Source organism: Octopus bimaculoides, chromosome 7, assembly GCF_046866305.1.
Source record: "Octopus bimaculoides isolate indiv1 chromosome 7, ASM4686630v1, whole genome shotgun sequence".
NCBI classification, from domain to species: domain Eukaryota; kingdom Metazoa; phylum Mollusca; class Cephalopoda; order Octopoda; family Octopodidae; genus Octopus; species Octopus bimaculoides.
This window is the reverse complement of record NC_142934.1, coordinates 19,404,174-19,424,209: the sequence shown is the minus strand read 5'-3', so window position 1 is coordinate 19,424,209 and position 20,036 is coordinate 19,404,174. Positions and strand designations below refer to the sequence as shown.

General features: G+C 38.2%; 1 protein-coding gene across 2 annotated transcripts in view; it reads left to right on the top strand.

The window, feature by feature from the left end:
* Window positions 1-20,036, top strand: part of LOC106881356 (ankyrin repeat and LEM domain-containing protein 2) — a 64,612-nt gene that overhangs the window by 29,059 nt on the left and 15,517 nt on the right. For both annotated transcript variants that reach the window (XM_052969319.2, XM_089354956.1), the window contains exons 2-3: window positions 16,342-16,469; window positions 18,115-18,309. In XM_052969319.2, coding sequence (XP_052825279.2) covers window positions 16,342-16,469; window positions 18,115-18,309 — 323 coding nt within the window. The remainder of the gene's footprint in view (window positions 1-16,341; window positions 16,470-18,114; window positions 18,310-20,036) is intronic.

The following is a 20,036-nucleotide window of genomic DNA, read 5'->3' as shown; positions in this document are numbered from 1 at the left end:
CCCTGTCCCTCAAAATTGCTAGTCTTGTGCTTGAATTAAAAACTTTTAATCATCATTAGAGCATCGGGCAAAATGCTTTGTGTTATTTATTCTGGGTTCAAATCCTGATGAGGTCAACATTCGCCCTTTCAAAATCAATAAAATGCCAGGGACTGTGTAATAAAACTAGTCCCCCCTTTCCTTAAGATTAAATTAGAAAAGAATTTATGGGCAGTGGAATAGCGAAATTGTCAGACCATTTGGACACAATACCTTCGAGTATTTGTTCTAGTTCAAATCCCACCAAGGTCAACTTTGCTTTTCATCCATTTGGGGTCAATAAACTAACCAGTCTAGTACTGGGGTCAGTGTAATTAACTAACCACTTAGCTTCAAAATTGTTGTGTCTAAATTAGAAACAATTATTATTATTATTATTATTATTATATTCCACCAAGGTTGACTTTGCCTTTCATACTTTTGGGGTTGATAAATTAAGTACCAGTGAAACACTGGGGTTGATGTAACCAACCGACTAGACCCCTTCCCCAAAATTTCAGTCCTTGTGGCTTGAGCAGAAAGAATTATTGTTATAATTATTTGCACAGAATCATACATTTTCTACTACAGAAGAACTTTAAAATATCTTGCAGTAAGTGTATGGTGACACATGCTATTTTTTTCTCTACTTACCACACAGCCATCCTGCACTGGCCAGATGCTCTTACTTCATCATCATCATCATTTGATGTCTGTTTTCCATGCTGGCATGGGTTGGACAGTTTGACAGGAGCTGCCCAGGCTCCATTTATCTTGTTTGACATGGCTTCTATGGCTGGATGCTTTTTATGTGATATTTGTACGATTGCTTCTTTATGTGATGCCAGCATGAGTGCTTTTTTTCATGTGGAACAAATAAGGGATCAGATTTATTCCACAGGTCTTCAGAAGTGAAGGATAGCCAGTCATAATGTCAGCATGAAATGTAAACATCATATCACTGTTTCACTCAAAACCATGGGATGTCAGCAGTCATAATACCCGCTGTTGCTGTAGCTGTTTCCAAAGAATCTCTATGATTCCGTAAGGAAAGGCTGGTAAATGTTCCACCAAAACAAAATACGAAAGCAAATGCTGCAGAGAATCTGTCAAAGGTTTCTAATTGAATTGACTCTACATTAGATTTAATTTCATGTGTGATAGAGAAATAGATTAGCAGGTGTTTTATAGTATCCATTTCATGGTGTCTGTTATCAGATCTAGGATCCTTATCAAATTGCAAGAAATGACAAATATAGCCAAAGATTCTAGGTCAAAGCTACTAAATACCAGAGTGGAATTATAATCCTTTTTCTAGGTTTGTTACAGGATTTGAAGTCTGCGATAGTTTAATACCATCACTTATCACCACAACTGCTTACATACATATTGAGTTAATCCTATTAAGAATCTATGATCCCTGTGGTGATGGGTGGCATCTACTGGTTGAAAATATTCTGTATATTAGCAGTATAGAAAAGTGTATCTGTGATTGAGACTTTTGCAGGATAATGGTTTCAAATTTTGGCACAAAACCAGCAAGTTTGGGGAAGGAATAAAGTTGTTCACATTGACCCCCAGTGCTCAACTAGTACATATTTTATCTAGGCATAGGAGTGGCTGTGTGGTAAGTAGCTTGCTTACCAACCACATGGTTCCGGGTTCAGTCCCACTGCGTGGCACCTTGGGCAAGTGTCTTCTACTATAGCCTCGGGCCGACCAAAGACTTGTGAGTGGATTTGGTAGACGGAAACTGAAAGAAGCCTGTCGTATATATATATGTATGTGCGTGTATATGCTTGTATGTCTGTGTTTGTCCCCCTGACATCGCTCGACAACCGATGCTGGTGTGTTTACGTCCCCGTAACTTAGCGGTTCGGCAAAAGAGACCAATAGAATAAGTACTAGGCTTACAAAGAATAAGTTCTGGGGGTCGATTTGCTCGACTAAAGGCGGTGCTCCAGCATGGCCATGGTCAAATGACTGAAACAAATAAAAGAGTAAAAGAGTACCCTGAAAGGATGAAATGCAAAGTCAACCTTGGTGGAATTTGAACTCAGAATGTAAAGATGGACAAAACGCCCCTGAGCATTTTGCGTGGCATGCTAATGATTCTTATTTCTTTATTGCCCACAAGGGGCTAAACATAGAGGAGACAAACAAAGGGATTAAGTCGATTACATTAACCCCCAGTGCATAACTGGTACTTAATTTATCGACCATGAAAGGCAAAGACGACCTCGGCGGAATTTGAACTCAGAACGTAATGGCAGACGACTGGCTTCAGGTTCCATGTCTGTTTTGGCATGGTTTCTATGGATGCCCTTCTTAACGCCAACACTAATATTATAAGCATATATGATTATTTTAAACATCAAATAGCTATGAGGGTTCATCTGAGTAAAATAGGAATCCATAGGGGTCAGTAAGGGAAACATGGCTGAAAAACACTACTCTAAGTAGTTCAAATAGAAGTCAGTAACTATGGATGTGGCATAGCAGCAAATGGGGCAGCTTCTTGAAATGTTACAAAGTGGATCCCTGTAGTGTCTGATGGTAAGCATCTGCTGGAGAGCCACTTGCACATGTATTTGGGCTTAAAACATTTGGTTGTTATATGGGCAAGTCATTGTTGTTTTGTTATTTAGCCCTAGGTCGGCCTTAACTGAACAAATGTATGATCAAAAGTATTCTGGCCATGACCGTCCTGCCTTTCTCCAGAGCACTCTGTATTTAGATTGGCACTATCTTATGTGTGTGGAGGCACAGCGGACTCGCGGTCATAGGATCGCGGTTTCGATTCCCAGACCGGGCGTTGTGAGTGTTTATTGAGCGAAAACACCTCAAAGCTCCACGAGGCTCCGGCAGGGGATGGTGGCGAACCCTGCTGTACTCTTTCACCACAACTTTCTCTCACTCTTACTTCCTGATTCTGTTGTGCCTGTAATTCAAAGGGTCAGCCTTGTCACACTGTGTCACGCTGAATATCCCTGAGAACTACGTTAAGGGTACACATGTCTGTGGAGTGCTCAGCCACTTGCATGTTAATTTCACGAGCAGGCTGTTCCGTTGATAGGTTCAACTGGAACCCTCGACGTCGTAAGCGCCGGAGTGCCAACAACAATCTTATGTGTTCTCACTTTTCGAGATGGTAAGATGTAATATGAGAAGAGATAGACATCTGGCTACTGTTTTACTCTTTCTAGTGGGTCAAGCAGTCATGTACAGCCTTTGTTGGCTTTGTTTAGGCTTTGTGTAGGTGTGATGAAGTGTGAGTAGTGTTTCATATATGTACCTCTGAAGCACCTAGATTATGAGAACCTCTTGAGCAGATTGATAACTCTAGGAATCTACTTCAACAACTTCAAAATATGTTTGATCATTTATGCTGCAGGAGTGACAAATTTAATTTTTTGCTAAAGGATGGGCAGCATTGTTTTTTGTTTGTTTTTTAGCTTCATTTTCTTTTTCTTCATATCTGTAATTTTTTTTTGTCTTTTTCTTTTTTTTTTCTCTAATTTTGTACTCTCATTGTACTCTCCTCTTTCTTCTGATCTCCATCCTATATTTTTCTGACATGTCAGAATATAAAATAAACCAGAGGTGGAGAGAAAAGCACCTAAGTAATTTTATCAGCTGGCCAGTGCAATTAATCTGTACCTATTTGTGTTATTCTCTCTCTCTCTCTCTCTCTCTCTCTCTTTCTCTCATCACTAATTCTCTCTCTCACTCTCATTTGATCACTTACTCTCACCCCTACCACGAACATATTATGGGTAGGTGCCTTGATGGGTTAGGTACATATTGGTATATCATCAGTCTCTCAGCTGATAGCCAGACACACAGACAGACTACAGTAAACTGCCTGGTGGTGGCTGGTGCAGTCTGTCTTCATTTTATTGTTAGCTTTTGAAATTTCCTTTTTTTTTTTAATTATTTATTTATTATTATTATTATTATTATTATTATTATTATTATTATTATTATTTCATTCTTCCTCATTATTTCTGTCTCGCTCTTTCTTCTATTAGTTTCTTCACAATGTCAAGAGATAAATGAACAGCAGAGAGGTAGAGGGGTTAATTTTTTTTCTTTTCCTTACTGAAAGAAACGTGTCTTCTCTGCATACTCTATATATCCAAGTTTCACTCTCAGAAGAAGTATCTTTTCAATATATTAGATCTGTTCTTTCCACTACTCGCTACACTGCAACAAAGCTTTAACCCTTTAGCACTTAAACTGGCCATATCCAACACAAATACTCTACCTGTTTTATGTTCAAACCACCAAGATCTGGCCTCTCGCACCTACCCTACAATATCATTCTAAAACTATACAACCACATTATCAAAATTTCAAAGCTATGAGATAATATATGATTAATTTTTAAGCAATGTGAATAGATAAGTACTACATTTGACAGAGTAATCTGAATGTTAAGGGGTTAAGTTCTTGTTCAAGGTCTCTCTTGCTGCCACTCCTTGAACTCGTCTAATTATCAATATCCTTTTAATTATCTCCTGTCACTCATAAAGGACAACTACCTCACTTCACCCCGATTCTGAAGTCATCATCCTCTATAATTTCGGTGCTATAGAACTCATGGTTTTCACACACATCCCACACTCATAGAAATATAAAAGCACACTTTTTTTGCTATTTTCAACATGTGACAACCCTCTTTTACTCTTTTACTTGTTACAGTCATTTGATTGTGGCCATGCTGGAGCACCGCCTTATAGTCAAGCAAATCGACCCCAGGACTTATTCTTTGTAAGCCTAGTACTTATTCTATCGGTCTCTTTTGACGAACCGCTTAGTTACGTGGACGTAAACACACCAGCATCGGTTGTCAAGCGATGTTGGGGGGACAAACACAGGCACACAAACATATACGCACACACACACACACATATATATATATATATATACATATATACGACGGGCTTCTTTCAGTTTCCGTCTACCAAATCCACTCACAAGGCTTTGGTCGGCCCGAGGCTATAGTAGAAGACACTTGCCCAAGGTACCATGCAGTGGGACTGAACCCGGAACCATGTGGTTGGTAAGCAAGCTACTTACCACACAGCCACTCCTACCCCTTAACTTTACTTGTGTGTTTTCCTGACTGACACACATACTCTACAAACGTCTTTGAGCTCTTTTCCTACCCAATAAACCCATCCTCTACGGAGCCATCATCATCACTGCCCCTATCAGATCATGCAGCCACTCCTAATCATAGCTACCAAGTAAGCATGCTATGTATGCAACACCCACTTTGCAAACCCTTTGGCTCTTCATGTTAGCTGATTGGTTGAAGCTCCATCAGTCTGGCACTAATTCTGTTGATGACTGAAATCCTTCTACATTTCTCACACTTCTCAAAAGTACACGGGGCCCCAAATCTCTTTAAATGATTGACTCATAGCTGTACAACATAGCAGTTTTAGCTTATTAATGCTTATTAAAAAATTCCCTGCCTCTGTTAACAGTTGTTATTCATTACCGCAAGTCTTGCAAGGTTGTTGTCTGAAAGTTAAAACATACCATTGTTCATGGCACAACTCGGTAGCTTTCCTAATTCCCAAACTGCTTCTGATTCTTCTGATCCTTTGCCAAAAGAATCTCTACCAATTTAGTAGAATCTTCCTACCTTCCACTTTCCAATAATGATGACCTGATAAACTGTACCCACAGAAACCTTTTCATTTGCCATACTTAATCTTTCAGTTTCTAGTTTCCAAGTGAATTTGGTTATGTCCAGAACATTCTGGATGTCACTCTCTTTTCTCTCTTTTACTTGTTTCAGTCCTTTGACTGCGGCCATGCTGGAGCACCGCCTTTAGTCGAGCAAATCAACCCCAGAACTTATTCATTGTAAGCCTAGTACTTATTCTATCGGTCTCTTTTTGCCTAACTGCTAAGTTACGGGAACGTAAACACACCAGCATCGGTTGTCAAGCGATGTTGGGGGGACAAACACAGACACACAAACATATCCACACACATACATATATATACATATATATGACGGGCTTCTTTTAGTTTCCGTCTACCAAATCCACTCAAAAGGCTTTGGTCGGCCCGAGGCTATAGTAGAAGACACTTGCCCAAGGTGCCACGCAGTGGGAATGACCCTGGAACCATGTGGTTGGTAAGCAAGCTACTTACCACACAGCCACTCCTACGCCTATAGAATAACTTTTATGATTTTCAAGTTATTACAATTTTTAAAGGAAAAATATCTTTTTGTCGTATCTTATTTTCTTACTCTGAGTGATTTAGTATATGGTGAGTGATAGCATCTTTTTTCTACAATGATCTGAGCAGTAAAAGGATCGTTATTGATAAGGTGGTATTACTGGTCAGATGAACCTTCCAGCCAATTCCAAAAACCAGTATACATTCACAAATTTATTATTTCATCAAAGAGATTGTGGTGTTTCAGCTGACTGGGAATTTTTTGGCTGCATCACACGGAAAAGGGGGGAATGGTGGAATGGGTGATGTGAAAAATGCTGTCTGGTGGAAAAACCTTGCAGATGAAGGTGGTTATTACAAATCTGGATGAATTTATTGTTGTTGCAAAAATGGAAGTTTTTATCGTTTGTTGTTGCTGCTTGTCTGTCAGAGCAAATTAGAACCAACTCAAGTTTTTCAAAGAAAGGAATGGTAACCTGTTCAAGGACCATTATGAGGAACAAGACAGTTTCATCAAATTGAAGTAGATAATGGAACTATTGTTGGGAATTTATTGTCATTTCCTTGTCTATGTCATATGCATAGAGTTCAAAATGGTTGTATCAAATCAGTGTGTGGTAAATTCTATTTGGTAAAGTACACATTTGATTGTGGAAAGGGCAGTACAAAGACCAAACTGCTATGGGCAATATGTGAAAAGAATGATCTGGGAGGGGAACATATTTGTATTTTTAAGACAAATACCAGATGGAAATATTTACACCATTGACATGAACAAATCATGGATACCTGAAGATCAAATAGTTGAACTTTTACCTTTCCCTGATATGACACATCACGGAAAATTAAGATTTACTAAGAACTTTAGACTTACATTATGCTGTGGGTTAAATTTGATGACTTTTATTTTGGTGTTTATTTAAATCAAATTTGTTGTGATTAACATTCTGTGTTATATTTTCATGTCAACTGAACAAATTAGAGAAAACTTTTAGCATTCATATTAATTCATCAAATGTAATGCTTATTTATTAGCATTAAAAAAAAATTAATCATGAAGTATCTTGTAGCTTCAACATTTTGAAGATGTGATTGTTTATTTTTAGAATGACATTGTAGGGTAGATGTAAGAGGCTGGATCCAACCAGTTTCAGGTAGAATATTTGGGCCGGTTTAAAAGGGTTAAGAATATCAGGGCATCTTTCACATTTTTTGTTTAGTGTTACATCCAGAACACTATGCCGTGAGGAATTATGGCCAATGATAGCTCAAATTACAGTTTGAGTTTGTATACTTTCACAATTTCATTTTTACAAATGTAGCATTTGTTTTTTTAATTTAAACCAGTGTCTGGAGAACAATATTTTCCGAGAACTTTACTTTGAAACATGCTCAATATCAAAAAATAGACTTTTGCATGTCACATCCGGAATGCAATTTGCTTGCCAAAAAAAAGATACATTTATCTGCTGATGAATAAAATTTCATTGTGAATTGTAGCCCTCCCTCTCTTCTATTCATGTGTGCATTTCCAACATACAGGCTTTGTTCTTTATAAAGAAATTATTTTATCCTCCACGTGGTGTCCGGAACTTATGGCCTTAAAGTAGCATAAGTAGATCTAAGTCTGGTTAGAGTGGTGATGTAATATATATATATATATATATATATATATATATATATATATATAGTATCTGGAGAAGTAGATAGGTTTTGGTGGTATGGATACATGAGAAGTATTATAACAGTTTTAAGAGAAGCAGGCGGTAGTACATTATTGAGTTGTGATTGTTGTTTAGTCCTAGTTCAGCAAACCTCTGATGAAAGGCATTCCAGCTATGGCCATTCTTGGAACTTTGGTGCAGTTTGTAGAAAATTTAGGTTATATTTTTATAACTTACATGCGATCATTTTATATACTTCCTCACTGATGTTGTACTTATATAAGAGGTAGTGATAGTGGGTCTTGTTATTTGATATAATTATGATACGGTCCGATTTCACATTATCAGCTGTTAGTTGCATTCAGATATTAACTGTAGGGGTGGACGACAATGTATGGAGTGGTATTGTTGTGTAACAGGTTTTGCTATAGCAGCCAATTCCATGCCACTTGTAGTGAGAACTGGATGGCAATTGTTCAATTTTAAGTTTGGCCTTTTGTATATCATATTACTAGGAAGATTAACATACCATGTAATTTTCATCGTTATCATCATCATAGTTTGCTTAACCCTTTTTGATGCTAACTTATCTGAGCCTATTCCTGATTGTATAATAAAAATTCTGTTTTAACCCTTAGCATTCAGATTACTCTGTGAAATGTAATGCTTATTTATTCACATTCTTTGAATTAATTTTGCATTATCCCACCACCCTTTGACAACTGGTGTTAGTTTGTTTATGTTCCCATAACATAGCAGTTCAGCAAAAAAGGAACTGATAGAATAAGTATCTGGCTCAGGAAACAAAAAAATTACCGGGGATCAGTTTGTTTGACTAAGCCCTTCATAGCAATGCAACAGCCTGTCTGCAGCCTTATGTCTAAAACTAAGTAAAAGATAAAAGTTACCTTGAAAATGAAGAAATTACACTGTTACAGAGCTATTCTGACCATTTAGAAACTTGCAAAAGGTGCTAAATTCACATTTTATTTCACAAGGTGTCAAAAAGCTTATTGGTGCACACAATTGCACCAGTGCTTTTCTAAGGTTGAAATGCCTTTTGCACAACATGATTGTTTACTTAGAAAAATAAGGCCATTCCAATTAAACTTCAGTCTCCTTTCTGCCACAAGTATTAATTACATTGGTTTTCTATCCCACCCCACCACCTTATTTTTATTGTTTTTTTTTTTTTTACCTGGATATTAATTAATTGCCTGGATATCATCTTACTAATTTGAGTTAATGAGGATTCTCTCTGTGGTCAATCAATTTGTTCAACATGTACTATCTTAGCTACAATGTTTCAATAAAAAATGTGGTGTGCTCAGAAGCTGAAACCCTGTTTCCATCAAAGATGTCCACAGCATTAACTACAACAACTAGTGCTGCCACTCAACCACCACTGCCACTACTACTACTACTACTACCACCCAGTCAGCATTGTCACTACTCAAAAGCCATAGTGCTCAAGAAAATGTAAGGGTTATGTGGTGCGACAGAGAAGAACTTTAGGGCCTATCAAGAAAAAGAGTGATTGGAAATGAGAGCTGTATGGAGAAAGGTTGATGATTAACTGCCAGAAAACCTTCTCATTGGTCTGTACCAAAAAAGCACAGGTACCCACATATTGCTTGACGGTGAATGGAACTGGGATAGAGCAGAAGGACAGTTTCATATATCTGGGAAGTTGGATAACATCAGATGGAAGGTCAGATAAGGACATCAAGGGCAGAGTTGGATTAGCAAAGAAGGCTTTTGTGGATATGAGGAGCATTTTTTGTGCAAAGAGAAATGGACTAGAAGTCAAGAAAAGACTATTAAAGTGCTACATCTGGTTGGTGCTAACGTATGGATGTGAGTCTTGGATGACAAGTAAAGTCATGGAGAAGAGACTCAAAGCTGCAGAAATGTGGTTTTATAGAAAATGCTTAGAATCTGGTGGATACAGAGGATGACGAATGTGGAAGTGTTGAAGAGGATGAAAGTGAAGAGACAGTTGATGGCTACTATCAGAGAGAGAGACAGTGGAGATTTGTTGGTCATTTTCTCAGAGAAGATGACGGAATGGAATGTTACAAGGTGGAGACTGAACTGGTGGAAAGGTGAGCGAGAGGAAGGCAAAGAATGAAGATGTTCGACTGGATAAAGAGATTGAATGTGCAGAGCGAGAAAGACCTGGGTAATGTTGCGAGAGGCAGAAATAAATGGAGGAGGAACAGGCCATGATTTGTCAAAAGTATGAATATGCCATGACACAAGAGAGATGGAGAAAGGAAGAAAGACAAAATAGAGGCTAGGTGAGAGAAAGAAAGAGAGTGTGTGAGAGGATAGGATAGAAAACAAGAGGGAGTTGTGAAGTGGAAATTAAATGAGAAAAAAAGCTATATAAGGAAAAGAGGGAAATTGGGAGAGTCTCCTCTCTTTCCCCCCTTTTTTGTTTAGTGGCTGCAAGAGATGAAGGAAGCGCAAGGGATAAAAAGAACAAGTGGTAGCAAGCATTGGATAGGGGGCAGAAAGAAATAGGGGAGAAAATGGTGTGCGTAGAAGAAGAAAAAAACGTTTGGAGAAGCAGAGAAAATTTCAAGAATGTATGTTTGATAGGTTTGTCTGAAGACATGATGTAGAGTGGCAGTGGCGGTGTAATGGTTGTTGTTGTTGTTGCTGCTTAGCTCCTTGTTGGTCATAAATGGAAAGATCAGTAATCAAAAGTAATCAGGCCACACTCATTATTTCTACTTTTTAGGGTTACCTAGGACTACATCACTTAATGTAATCAAGGGCAAACGATGGCCTATGGGACTTTCTGAATGGTGCACCTAAATGAAAAAAAATTACCTTGAATTCATGCCATGTCCGTCCAGTGTCATGTTGAAAAGCACCCAACACACTGTAAAGTGGTTGATGTTAGAAAGGGTATCCAGCTATGGAAACCAAACCGAATCAGACTGGAACTTGGTGCAGCTCTCTGGCTTGACAGCTCTGATCAAACTGTCCAACCCATGCCAGCATGCAAAATGGACGTTATAAGATGATGAGTTGTCTGTTATGTGGCCCACTTTGTGGAAAAGATTACCCGTGTCTGATCTGACCTGTGTTCTTCCATGATCTGAGTGAGATCTGGCTGCTATTTCTAGCAAGTTCACTGACCCACATTGAAGCTCTCTCTCATTGGTCCCAGGTATCTTCTTGGCAGTGTAAGTCTTGATGATAGTATTGGATGTTTATCATTAACTTCCCAAGTCAACTTAGATTGTGCTAATCTTTGATCAGTCATCCCAGTCATAACCATCTCTCTTTTACTTGTTTCAGTCATTTGACTGTGGCCATGCTGGAGCACCGCCTTTAGTCGAGCAAATCGACCCCAGGACTTATTCTTTGTAAGCCTAGTACTTATTCTGTTGGGATCTTTTGCCGAACCGCTACGTTACGGGGACATGAACACACCAGCATCGGTTGTCAAGCAATGCTAAGGGGACAAACACAGACACACAAACACACACACACACATATATATATATATATATATATATATATATACGACAGGCTTCTTTCAGCTTCTGTCTACCAAATCCACTCACAAGGCTTTGGTCGGCCTGAGGCTATAGTAGAAGACACTTGCCCAAGATGCCACGCAGTGGGACTGAACCCGGAACCATGTGATTGGTAAACATGCTACTTACCACACAGCCACTCTTTTTTTTTGCTAAGATGATAGGGTATAATTTGAAGTGAATTTGACTATTTCTAGCAAGTTGAACCACCAAAAGAAGTTCCTTTGGTGACGGTGGTGGTGGTGGTGGTGGTCTGGATTATTCTTGACATTATTGTGCTTGCTGTTGGTAAAACGGTGACAGCAGTGGTTGTATGCAGTAATTACCACCACTGCCACCATTACCTACATGTCAACAGAAGTGACATGCCCCAAGAAAGAATTGGGTCACATTCCCCCACCACCACCACCACACATTAATATGTCCTACTGTCTGTCATTGCTAAATTCTTCTGTTCCTTATCTTCAAAGGATTTTTGTTTGCATTTTTTTTTTATTTAATTAACAACATAAATAATAGCATAGTCAGGGATCTGCTACATACTCACTCAACTTGCTAGAAACAGCAGCAAAATCTTTTCCGTTTTTCCCTTTACCATTTCGAAAAAACAAAGAGCACATAGGGTAATTTAGAATCTTTTTTTTTTTGTGTGGTGGTGGGGGTGGGGGTTATACAAGTTAACTCACTTTTTTCAGATTTGCATTGAGGGAATGGTTTTATTTAGTAAAGTAGGTTTTTGGGTTTTTTTTTTTTTTTTTTTTTTTTTACCATACCTGGATACTTCACTCTCTCTCTGCCCTAGCCTTATCTGAAGTATAAATAATGGGTACAAGGCACCGCTACTTGTACTGGTGCTGTGTTGAAATGCACCTAGTACACTCTGTAAAGTGTTTGGTAAATGAACGAAGACATGGACTACAAAAGACTCCCTAAATTCTTGTTGAAGACATGACATCCTCTTGTGCTGGTGGTGCAATAAAATGTACCCATGTGGTTGGTGGTAGAAAACAAAATAGATGAGGGAGACATGGTCCTTCGTTTTGTCTAAGAGGGGCAGTCACTCCACATCAAGAACTATCCCCTCAGACTGTGATGACTCAGCCAACCCATGTCAGCATGGAAAATGGATGTAAAACTTAAGCAAACTGAAACAAGCAGAGTTACCTGCCTTACTCAGATGTACAATAATATGGTGAAATAAAATGTAATACAACACACACCTTCACTTATTCTCTCTCTCTCTCTCTCTCTCTCTCTCTCTCTCTTTCTCACACACACACACACATACACATGTTCATTTCATATACACTACATTCATCTTTCACTTTCTGCTTTCACTTCAAAGCAAATGTCACCTTTTCACTTTCTCCTCTCAATTTCTGTTCTTCATCATCATCATCATCATCATCGTTTAGCGTCCGCTTTCCATGCTAGCATGGGTTGGACGATTTGACTGAGGACTGGTGAAACCGGATGGCAACACCAGGCTCCAATCTAATTTGGCAGAGTTTCTACAGCTGGATGCCCTTCCTAACGCCAACCACTCAGAGAGTGTAGTGGGTGCTTTTACGTGTCACCCGCACGAAAACGGCCACGCTCGAAATGGTGTCTTTTATGTGCCACCCGCACAAGCCAGTCCAGGAGCACTGGCAACGATCTTGCTCGAAAATCCTACGGGAGCCAGTCAGGCGGTACTGACAACGGCCACGCTCAAAATGGTGCATCTCATGTGCCACCCGCACAAGCGCCAGTCCAGGGGCACTGGCAACGATCTTACTTGGCTTGCCGGGTCTTCTCACGCACAGCACATTTCCAAAGGTCTCGGTCAGTAGTCATCGCCTCGGTGAGGCCCAATGTACGAAGGTCTTGCCTCACCACCTCAGCCCAGGTCTTCCTGGGCCTACCTCTTCCACGGGTTCCCTCAACTGTTAGGGTGTGGCACTTTTTCACGCAACTATCCTCATCCATTCTCACCACATGTCCATACCAGCGCAATCGTCTCTCTTGCACACCACAACTGATGCTTCTAATGTTCAGCTTTTCTCTCAAGATACTTACACTCTGACGGGTATTCACATTGACATTACACATCCAACGGAGCATACTGGCTTCATTCCTTGCGAGCTTACGTATGTCCTCAGCAGTTACAGCCCATGTTTCACTGCCATGTAGCATGGCTGTTCGTACAGCATAAAAAAATTTTACTGGAATTAACGAACAACCATATTATCTAGTTGACAATTTTACTGCTTCAAACGAAAGAATGCAATAAAATAACTTCCTTTGGCACACACATGCACACAGACACTCACACACTCAAGGTAAAACTTCTGTATGAATTATGTTATTTCTTGCTGTGTGCACATGCAAAATTACCGCTCAAATCCAATTGAAATTACCTTTTTCTATTCTGTAATTTGTTTGTGATGAGCGTATTTAAAAACCTGGTCTTTGATATAAACTTAAAAGGAAGTTTTCCCAGAAATCCTGTCCTCTAGCTGTTGTTTCTAGCATGTCCAAGGTGACATTTGAGCCCCTCCCTACCTCCCATTTTTTTCTTAGATTTCTTCTGATTCCTATGTTTATGATACAGATTAGGATTTCACCCAAAGAACACATTCTCAATATTTTAATTTTCTCTCTCTCTACCCCAATTTCTTCATTTTTACTTTTTTGCAAATTTTTTCTTCATAATCCACGGACAAAAAAACAGTATGAATCTTTAAGAATTTTCTTCTTTCTTTTTTCTTAAAGAAACACTAAGATTTCCTTCCCAGACATCCACCCATCACCTCACCACTTTATAAAAGCTACAAACTCTCAATGTTTCACTTTTAGTATTTTTGAAAGCAGGGAAGTTTCTTCAGAAATAATGTCGTTTACCTGTTGTTTCTCGCATATTGGATTTTCTGGTGGTGGTCTGGTATTTTTTGTTTACTGTTTCAGTACAATTCTGTTATTGTTGGCACTCCGTCACTTATGATGTCGAGGGTTCCAGTTGATCCGATCAACGGAACAGCCAGCTCGTGAAATTAATGTGCAAGTGGCTGAGCACTCCACAGGCACGTGTACCCTTAACGTAGTTCTCGGGGATATTCAGCGTGACACAGTGTGACAAGGTTAGCCCTTTGAATTACAGGCACAACAGAAACAGGAAGTAAGAGTGAGAGAAAGTTGTGGTGGAAGAGTACAGCAGAATTCGTCACAACGCCTGGTCTGGGAATCGAAACCGCGAACCTATGACCGCAAGTCCACTGCCCTAACCACTGGGCCATTGCACCTCCATAGTACAATTCTACATATGCGTGAAACATCAGACAAAAGTGAAACATTGGGAGGTTTTAGCTTTTTGGAAGTGGGTGGGGGAAGGGACATTGAGGGTTTCTTTAAGAAAAATTAAACTTTGAAAAAAAATATATATTTCCCAGATTTGTAATCTCTGTATTTTTCTATGTGAATAATAAAAAAAAGTCACAAATTAAGAAATTGCGGTGAGGACGTGTGGGTAGATTAAAACTTCTGGGTAAAATCGTATTAACCCCCCTTTTTATATGATGAAACAGTACATAGAGTGTGATCCTTCTTGAGTACAGAAAGCACTTTCATGCAAACTCATGCAAATTGTGCCCTCTACCTCACTTTTAAACAAACAATAACTTCCATTATGCCAGTAATCCATTCACTATATATCAGCTGTGCCAATTCTGCCCATAAGAAAGGAACAAATAATGCAATGTGGTTGTAGGTCAGAACACACGTGCAACGCCGGGATGCATTGCTGGTTACTACTGAAGTGTTCATCAAAATATATACAGCTTACCTTAACACTCAGCCTTACAGGGACAGCCACTACATTGCAGTGTGGTGAGGATCAGAGGTGGCTAAGATTACTCAAAGAATCACCTGATAAACTTCAGGTATGAGTTGGTGCATGAACAGACGTCTCTCTTTCTCTCTCACTCTTCCTCTTTCTTTCTGTCCATTGCACACCCTCAGTTTCTGGTGGACTCTTCCTCTCTCACATTTCCATTTTTTACATACACATACTTTCACTCATGCACCCAAAAAGCTTGAAAATTCTTCATTACCTTTTATATACTGTGATATAAGAAGGAGTCCAGCTTCCATACTTCTACAAGCCACACATTAAATACTGAAAAGCAACATAGGGCGTTGCAAACTGATCTAGCTATCCCTGCTTACCTCCCCTCCCTATTCTAGTCCCTTGTATTTCAATTATTGTTTTTATTGGTATCATTAGATGCACAAATGTGGAGGCGCAATGGCCCAGTGGTTAGGGCAGCGGACTCGCGGTCATAGGATCGCGGTTTCGATTCCCAGACCGGGCGTTGTGAGTGTTTATTGAGCGAAAACACCCAAAGCTCCACGAGGCTCCGGCAGGGGATGGTGGCGAACCCTGCTGTACTCTTCCACCACAACTTTCTCTCACTCTTTCTTCCTGTTTCTGTTGTACCTGTAATTCAAAGGGGCCAGCCTTGTCACACTGTGTCACGCTGAATATCCCCAAGAACTACGTTAATCGTACACGTGTCTGTGGAGTGCTCAGCCACTTGCACGTTAATTTCACGAGCAGGCTGTTCCGTTGATCGGATCAACTGGAACCCTCGACGTCGTAAGCGACGGAGTGATAAGACAACAGACAGATGCACAAATAGACAGTTAGACTTGCAGATAGATGTCAGATGCAAGATGGTCAATAGATTTTGTTTGACAAACATAACAACGTGTGTTTGACAGACAAAGTATGTGTTCGACAAACAGATGACATTAGGCAAATAGTGAAGATGGTGTGTTTGATACAGGTAGATAAATAAACAGACAAACAGAGATGTATATCATTTTATTAAATATTTTTGTATTCTGTCTTTTCATTTTTTAAGATTCTTCCGGTTTGGTGTTTAGCAACAAGGTAAAAGCTCTAAAAGAGATGAAGAAATACAAAGACGCCAGGTTTAAGTCTTTCCAAACACTCCAGGAAGCTGAAGAGTTTACTAAGTCAAATCTAGCTGTAAGTAAAACTTTTTTACTTCTTCATAGTTTTGTCGTGTTCCTCTTTATGCCCCAGCAAGGGAGCTTCTAATGATCACTCGGCTTGCTAAAACAAGCAGTCAAATCTCCCTCAAATCGTGCTGTTTCATACTGCCCCTGTCTCGAAAAGGGAAAGACACTCCAGACCAGGGGTTTTCAAACTTTTTGACTTGCAGACCCCTTTATATTTCAGGCTTTTCCTTAGGGACCCCCTTATAAACGCTTATGAAATTTATACATAAATATTTGCTTAAAATAACATATATTTTTACATTTATTTATTTAACAGTATTTAACAAATAGTTTTATTGTCAATTAAAAGATTTCGATTAAAAAACATATAAAATCAAATTGCCCATAAAAAGTATTTGCTGTCCACGGACCACAGTTTGAAAACCCCTGCTCCTGACAATGTAGTTGTAATTATACAAAATGCAGAATAGGCACAATTGGAATGAGGGCTGACTTGGGGGTGACACAAAAATTAGATACTTTAGCTTGGTGCTCTACAAAAGTAGTTTCTATATAATCAATAGCCCTACTAGAAATAGCAGTCAAAATCTCCCTCAAATCATATGACTGAATAGATATGCCTGCTAGGGCTGAGGGGTTCTCAGGCAGCTCATTCTTTGTTTTTTTCAAATGTTCTTCGGATTGAATAGTGTTGATGTGCCCTGAGTTCACTTCTGACCAATTTACTGTCAGGTTTGAAATGATATCCAAGAAAGTATGAATAGTTCTGGTGTACAATTAAGTAGATTGGCAAGCAGACAACCAGCACTGAGATCAAAGGTTTGCATCCTGTTGCTAAGTCCACCACAGGGAGTAGGTTTAAAGTGAAACACTGCTACTCAAATTGCTAAAAATAACAGCCAAATTTTCACAAATCATACTTTACCACCTTTAAATAGGAAAGGCACATACAATTTAGTCCTGTGTATCTGCATGCATCTGGGGTATATGTGTATGTATGTTTGTGTATACATTATATATATATATATATATATATATATATATATATATATATATATATATATATATATTTTTGTTCATATGATGATATCTCCACAATGTGTTGATGATGAGAAAAACATGTAATCGTTACCAATATAGCAAGAGATTTCACCGCAAAAAGTCTAAAGTAGACTCCTTAAGGATCGTTCTCCTTGGTTATATATCCAAAATTTAAAATTTAAAAGAGAGTTTTGACGCTAATATCCATTATTATTGAAATTTATTCCTATGTCAACATTGACATAGGAATAAATTTCAATAATAATGGATATTAGCGTCAAAACTCTCTTTTAAATTTTAAATTTTGGATATATATATATAAACAGGAAGGTCATGGCTGGGGTGTATTTGATCACAGGTCTGTTCAATCAGAGCTGACCTGGGTCAGACAACAACAAATTAATACTTGTAAGCAGTGGGAGCACTGTAGAATAATTTGTGTGGTAATACCAGGTCTGTTGTTTGCTATTGTGTGATGGAATGAAGCTACATAAGTCTCTGTATCTCCTAATTCTGTCTTTATGCCTCTCTATCTATCTATCTATCTATCTATGTTCATAATTCTCTCCACTAGCCTACTAACTAATTTAACTTACTTTCTTTCTTTCCAGTCAATCGCTGATGACAGTGTTGCAGTGAAGTTAGCAGGATTAAATGAAAAGGGAAATTACAGGATGCCACGTACCATCGAGTTGCTGAAAATGAGAGAACTAATTGAATCGGGCCAATACAAAAATTTCAAACAGCTCATTACCTGCAATCCTTATTTCTTGGTCAGCAGTGGGGACACCCCACCTCTTTTGCACGTAAGCAGCAGTTACAACTCATTTATTTTTTTTGGAAACGAATTCTCCATGTTGTTGTTTCCTTAACTCTTTAACCTTTAAACTGGCCCTATCTGGCCAAAATATTCTTCTTGCTTTGTGTTCAAATTGGTCAGATCCAACCTCTCACACCTACCCTACAATGTTAGTCTAAAAATTATACAGTCACACAATTGAAATCTCCAAGGTTACAAGATAATGCTGGATAAATTCAAAACAATGTGGATAATGTGCAGGAGCGGCTGTGTGGTAAGTAGCTTGCTTACCAACCACATGGTTCTGGGTTCATTCCCACTGCGTGGCACCTTGGGCAAGTGTCTTCTAATATAGCCTTGGGTCGACCAAAGCCTTGTGAGTGAATTTGGTAGATGGAAACTGAAAGAAGCCCGTCGTATATATGTATGTATATATGTTTGTGTGTCTGTGTTTGTCCCCCCAACATCGCTTGACAACTGATGGTGGTATGTTTATGTCCCCGTAACTTAGCAGTTCGGCAAAAAGAGACCGATAGAATAAGTACTAGGCATCCAAAGAATAAGTCCTGCTCGACTAAAAAGGCGGTGCTCCAGCATGGCCGCAGTCAAATGACTGAAACAAGTAAAAAGAGAAGTAAGCATTACATTTGATAGAATAATCTGAATGTTAAAGGGCTAAAAAAAAAAATCATTGATGTTGTTGTTGTTATTGACATCATTGTTATTTTGTACCATATTTTGCGGAGTGGGATGGGGTGGGAGACAATAGCATCATTGGTTACAGGTCTCAAATGGATCAGTCATTGATTCATTTAATTTCTTCTGTGGGGCATGGACCTGTCTTTGCATTTTGGGATGCAGCAAGTACTACACAGAGGACTTTTGTTAAAAAAACACTATCTTTCAGTTGGGTTTTCTAACCAATATTTCTTTCTTTTTTCACCATTATTATCAAATGCCCTTCCCACCACATGTGTGTGTGTGTATATATATATATATATATATATATATATATATATATTACTCTTTTACTTGTTTCAGTCATTTGACTGCGGCCATGCTGGAGCACCACCTTTAGTCGAACAGATCGACCCCGGGACTTATTCTTTGTAAGCCTAGTACTTATTCTATTGGTCTCTTTTTGCCGAACCGCTAAGTTTCGGGGATGTAAACACACCAGCATCGGTTGTCAAGCGATGGTGGGGGGACAAACACACACACACACACACACACACACACACAAACACACACATATATATATAGCCTTGTGAGTGGATTTGGTAGACGGAAACTGAAAGAAGCCCGCCGTATATATATATATATATATATATATATATATATATATATATATATATTTATATATATATATATATATGTATATATATTTATATATATATATATATGTATATATATGTATATATATTTATATATGTATATATATTTATATATATATATATATGTATATATATTTATATATATATATGTATATATATTTATTTATATATATATATATATATATGTATATATATTTATTTATATATGTATATATATATATATATGTATATTTATTTATATATATATATATATATATATTTATTTATATATATATATATATATATATTTATTTATATATATATATATATATATTTATTTATATATATATATATATATATTTATTTATATATATATATATATATATATATTTATTTATATATATATATATATATATTTATT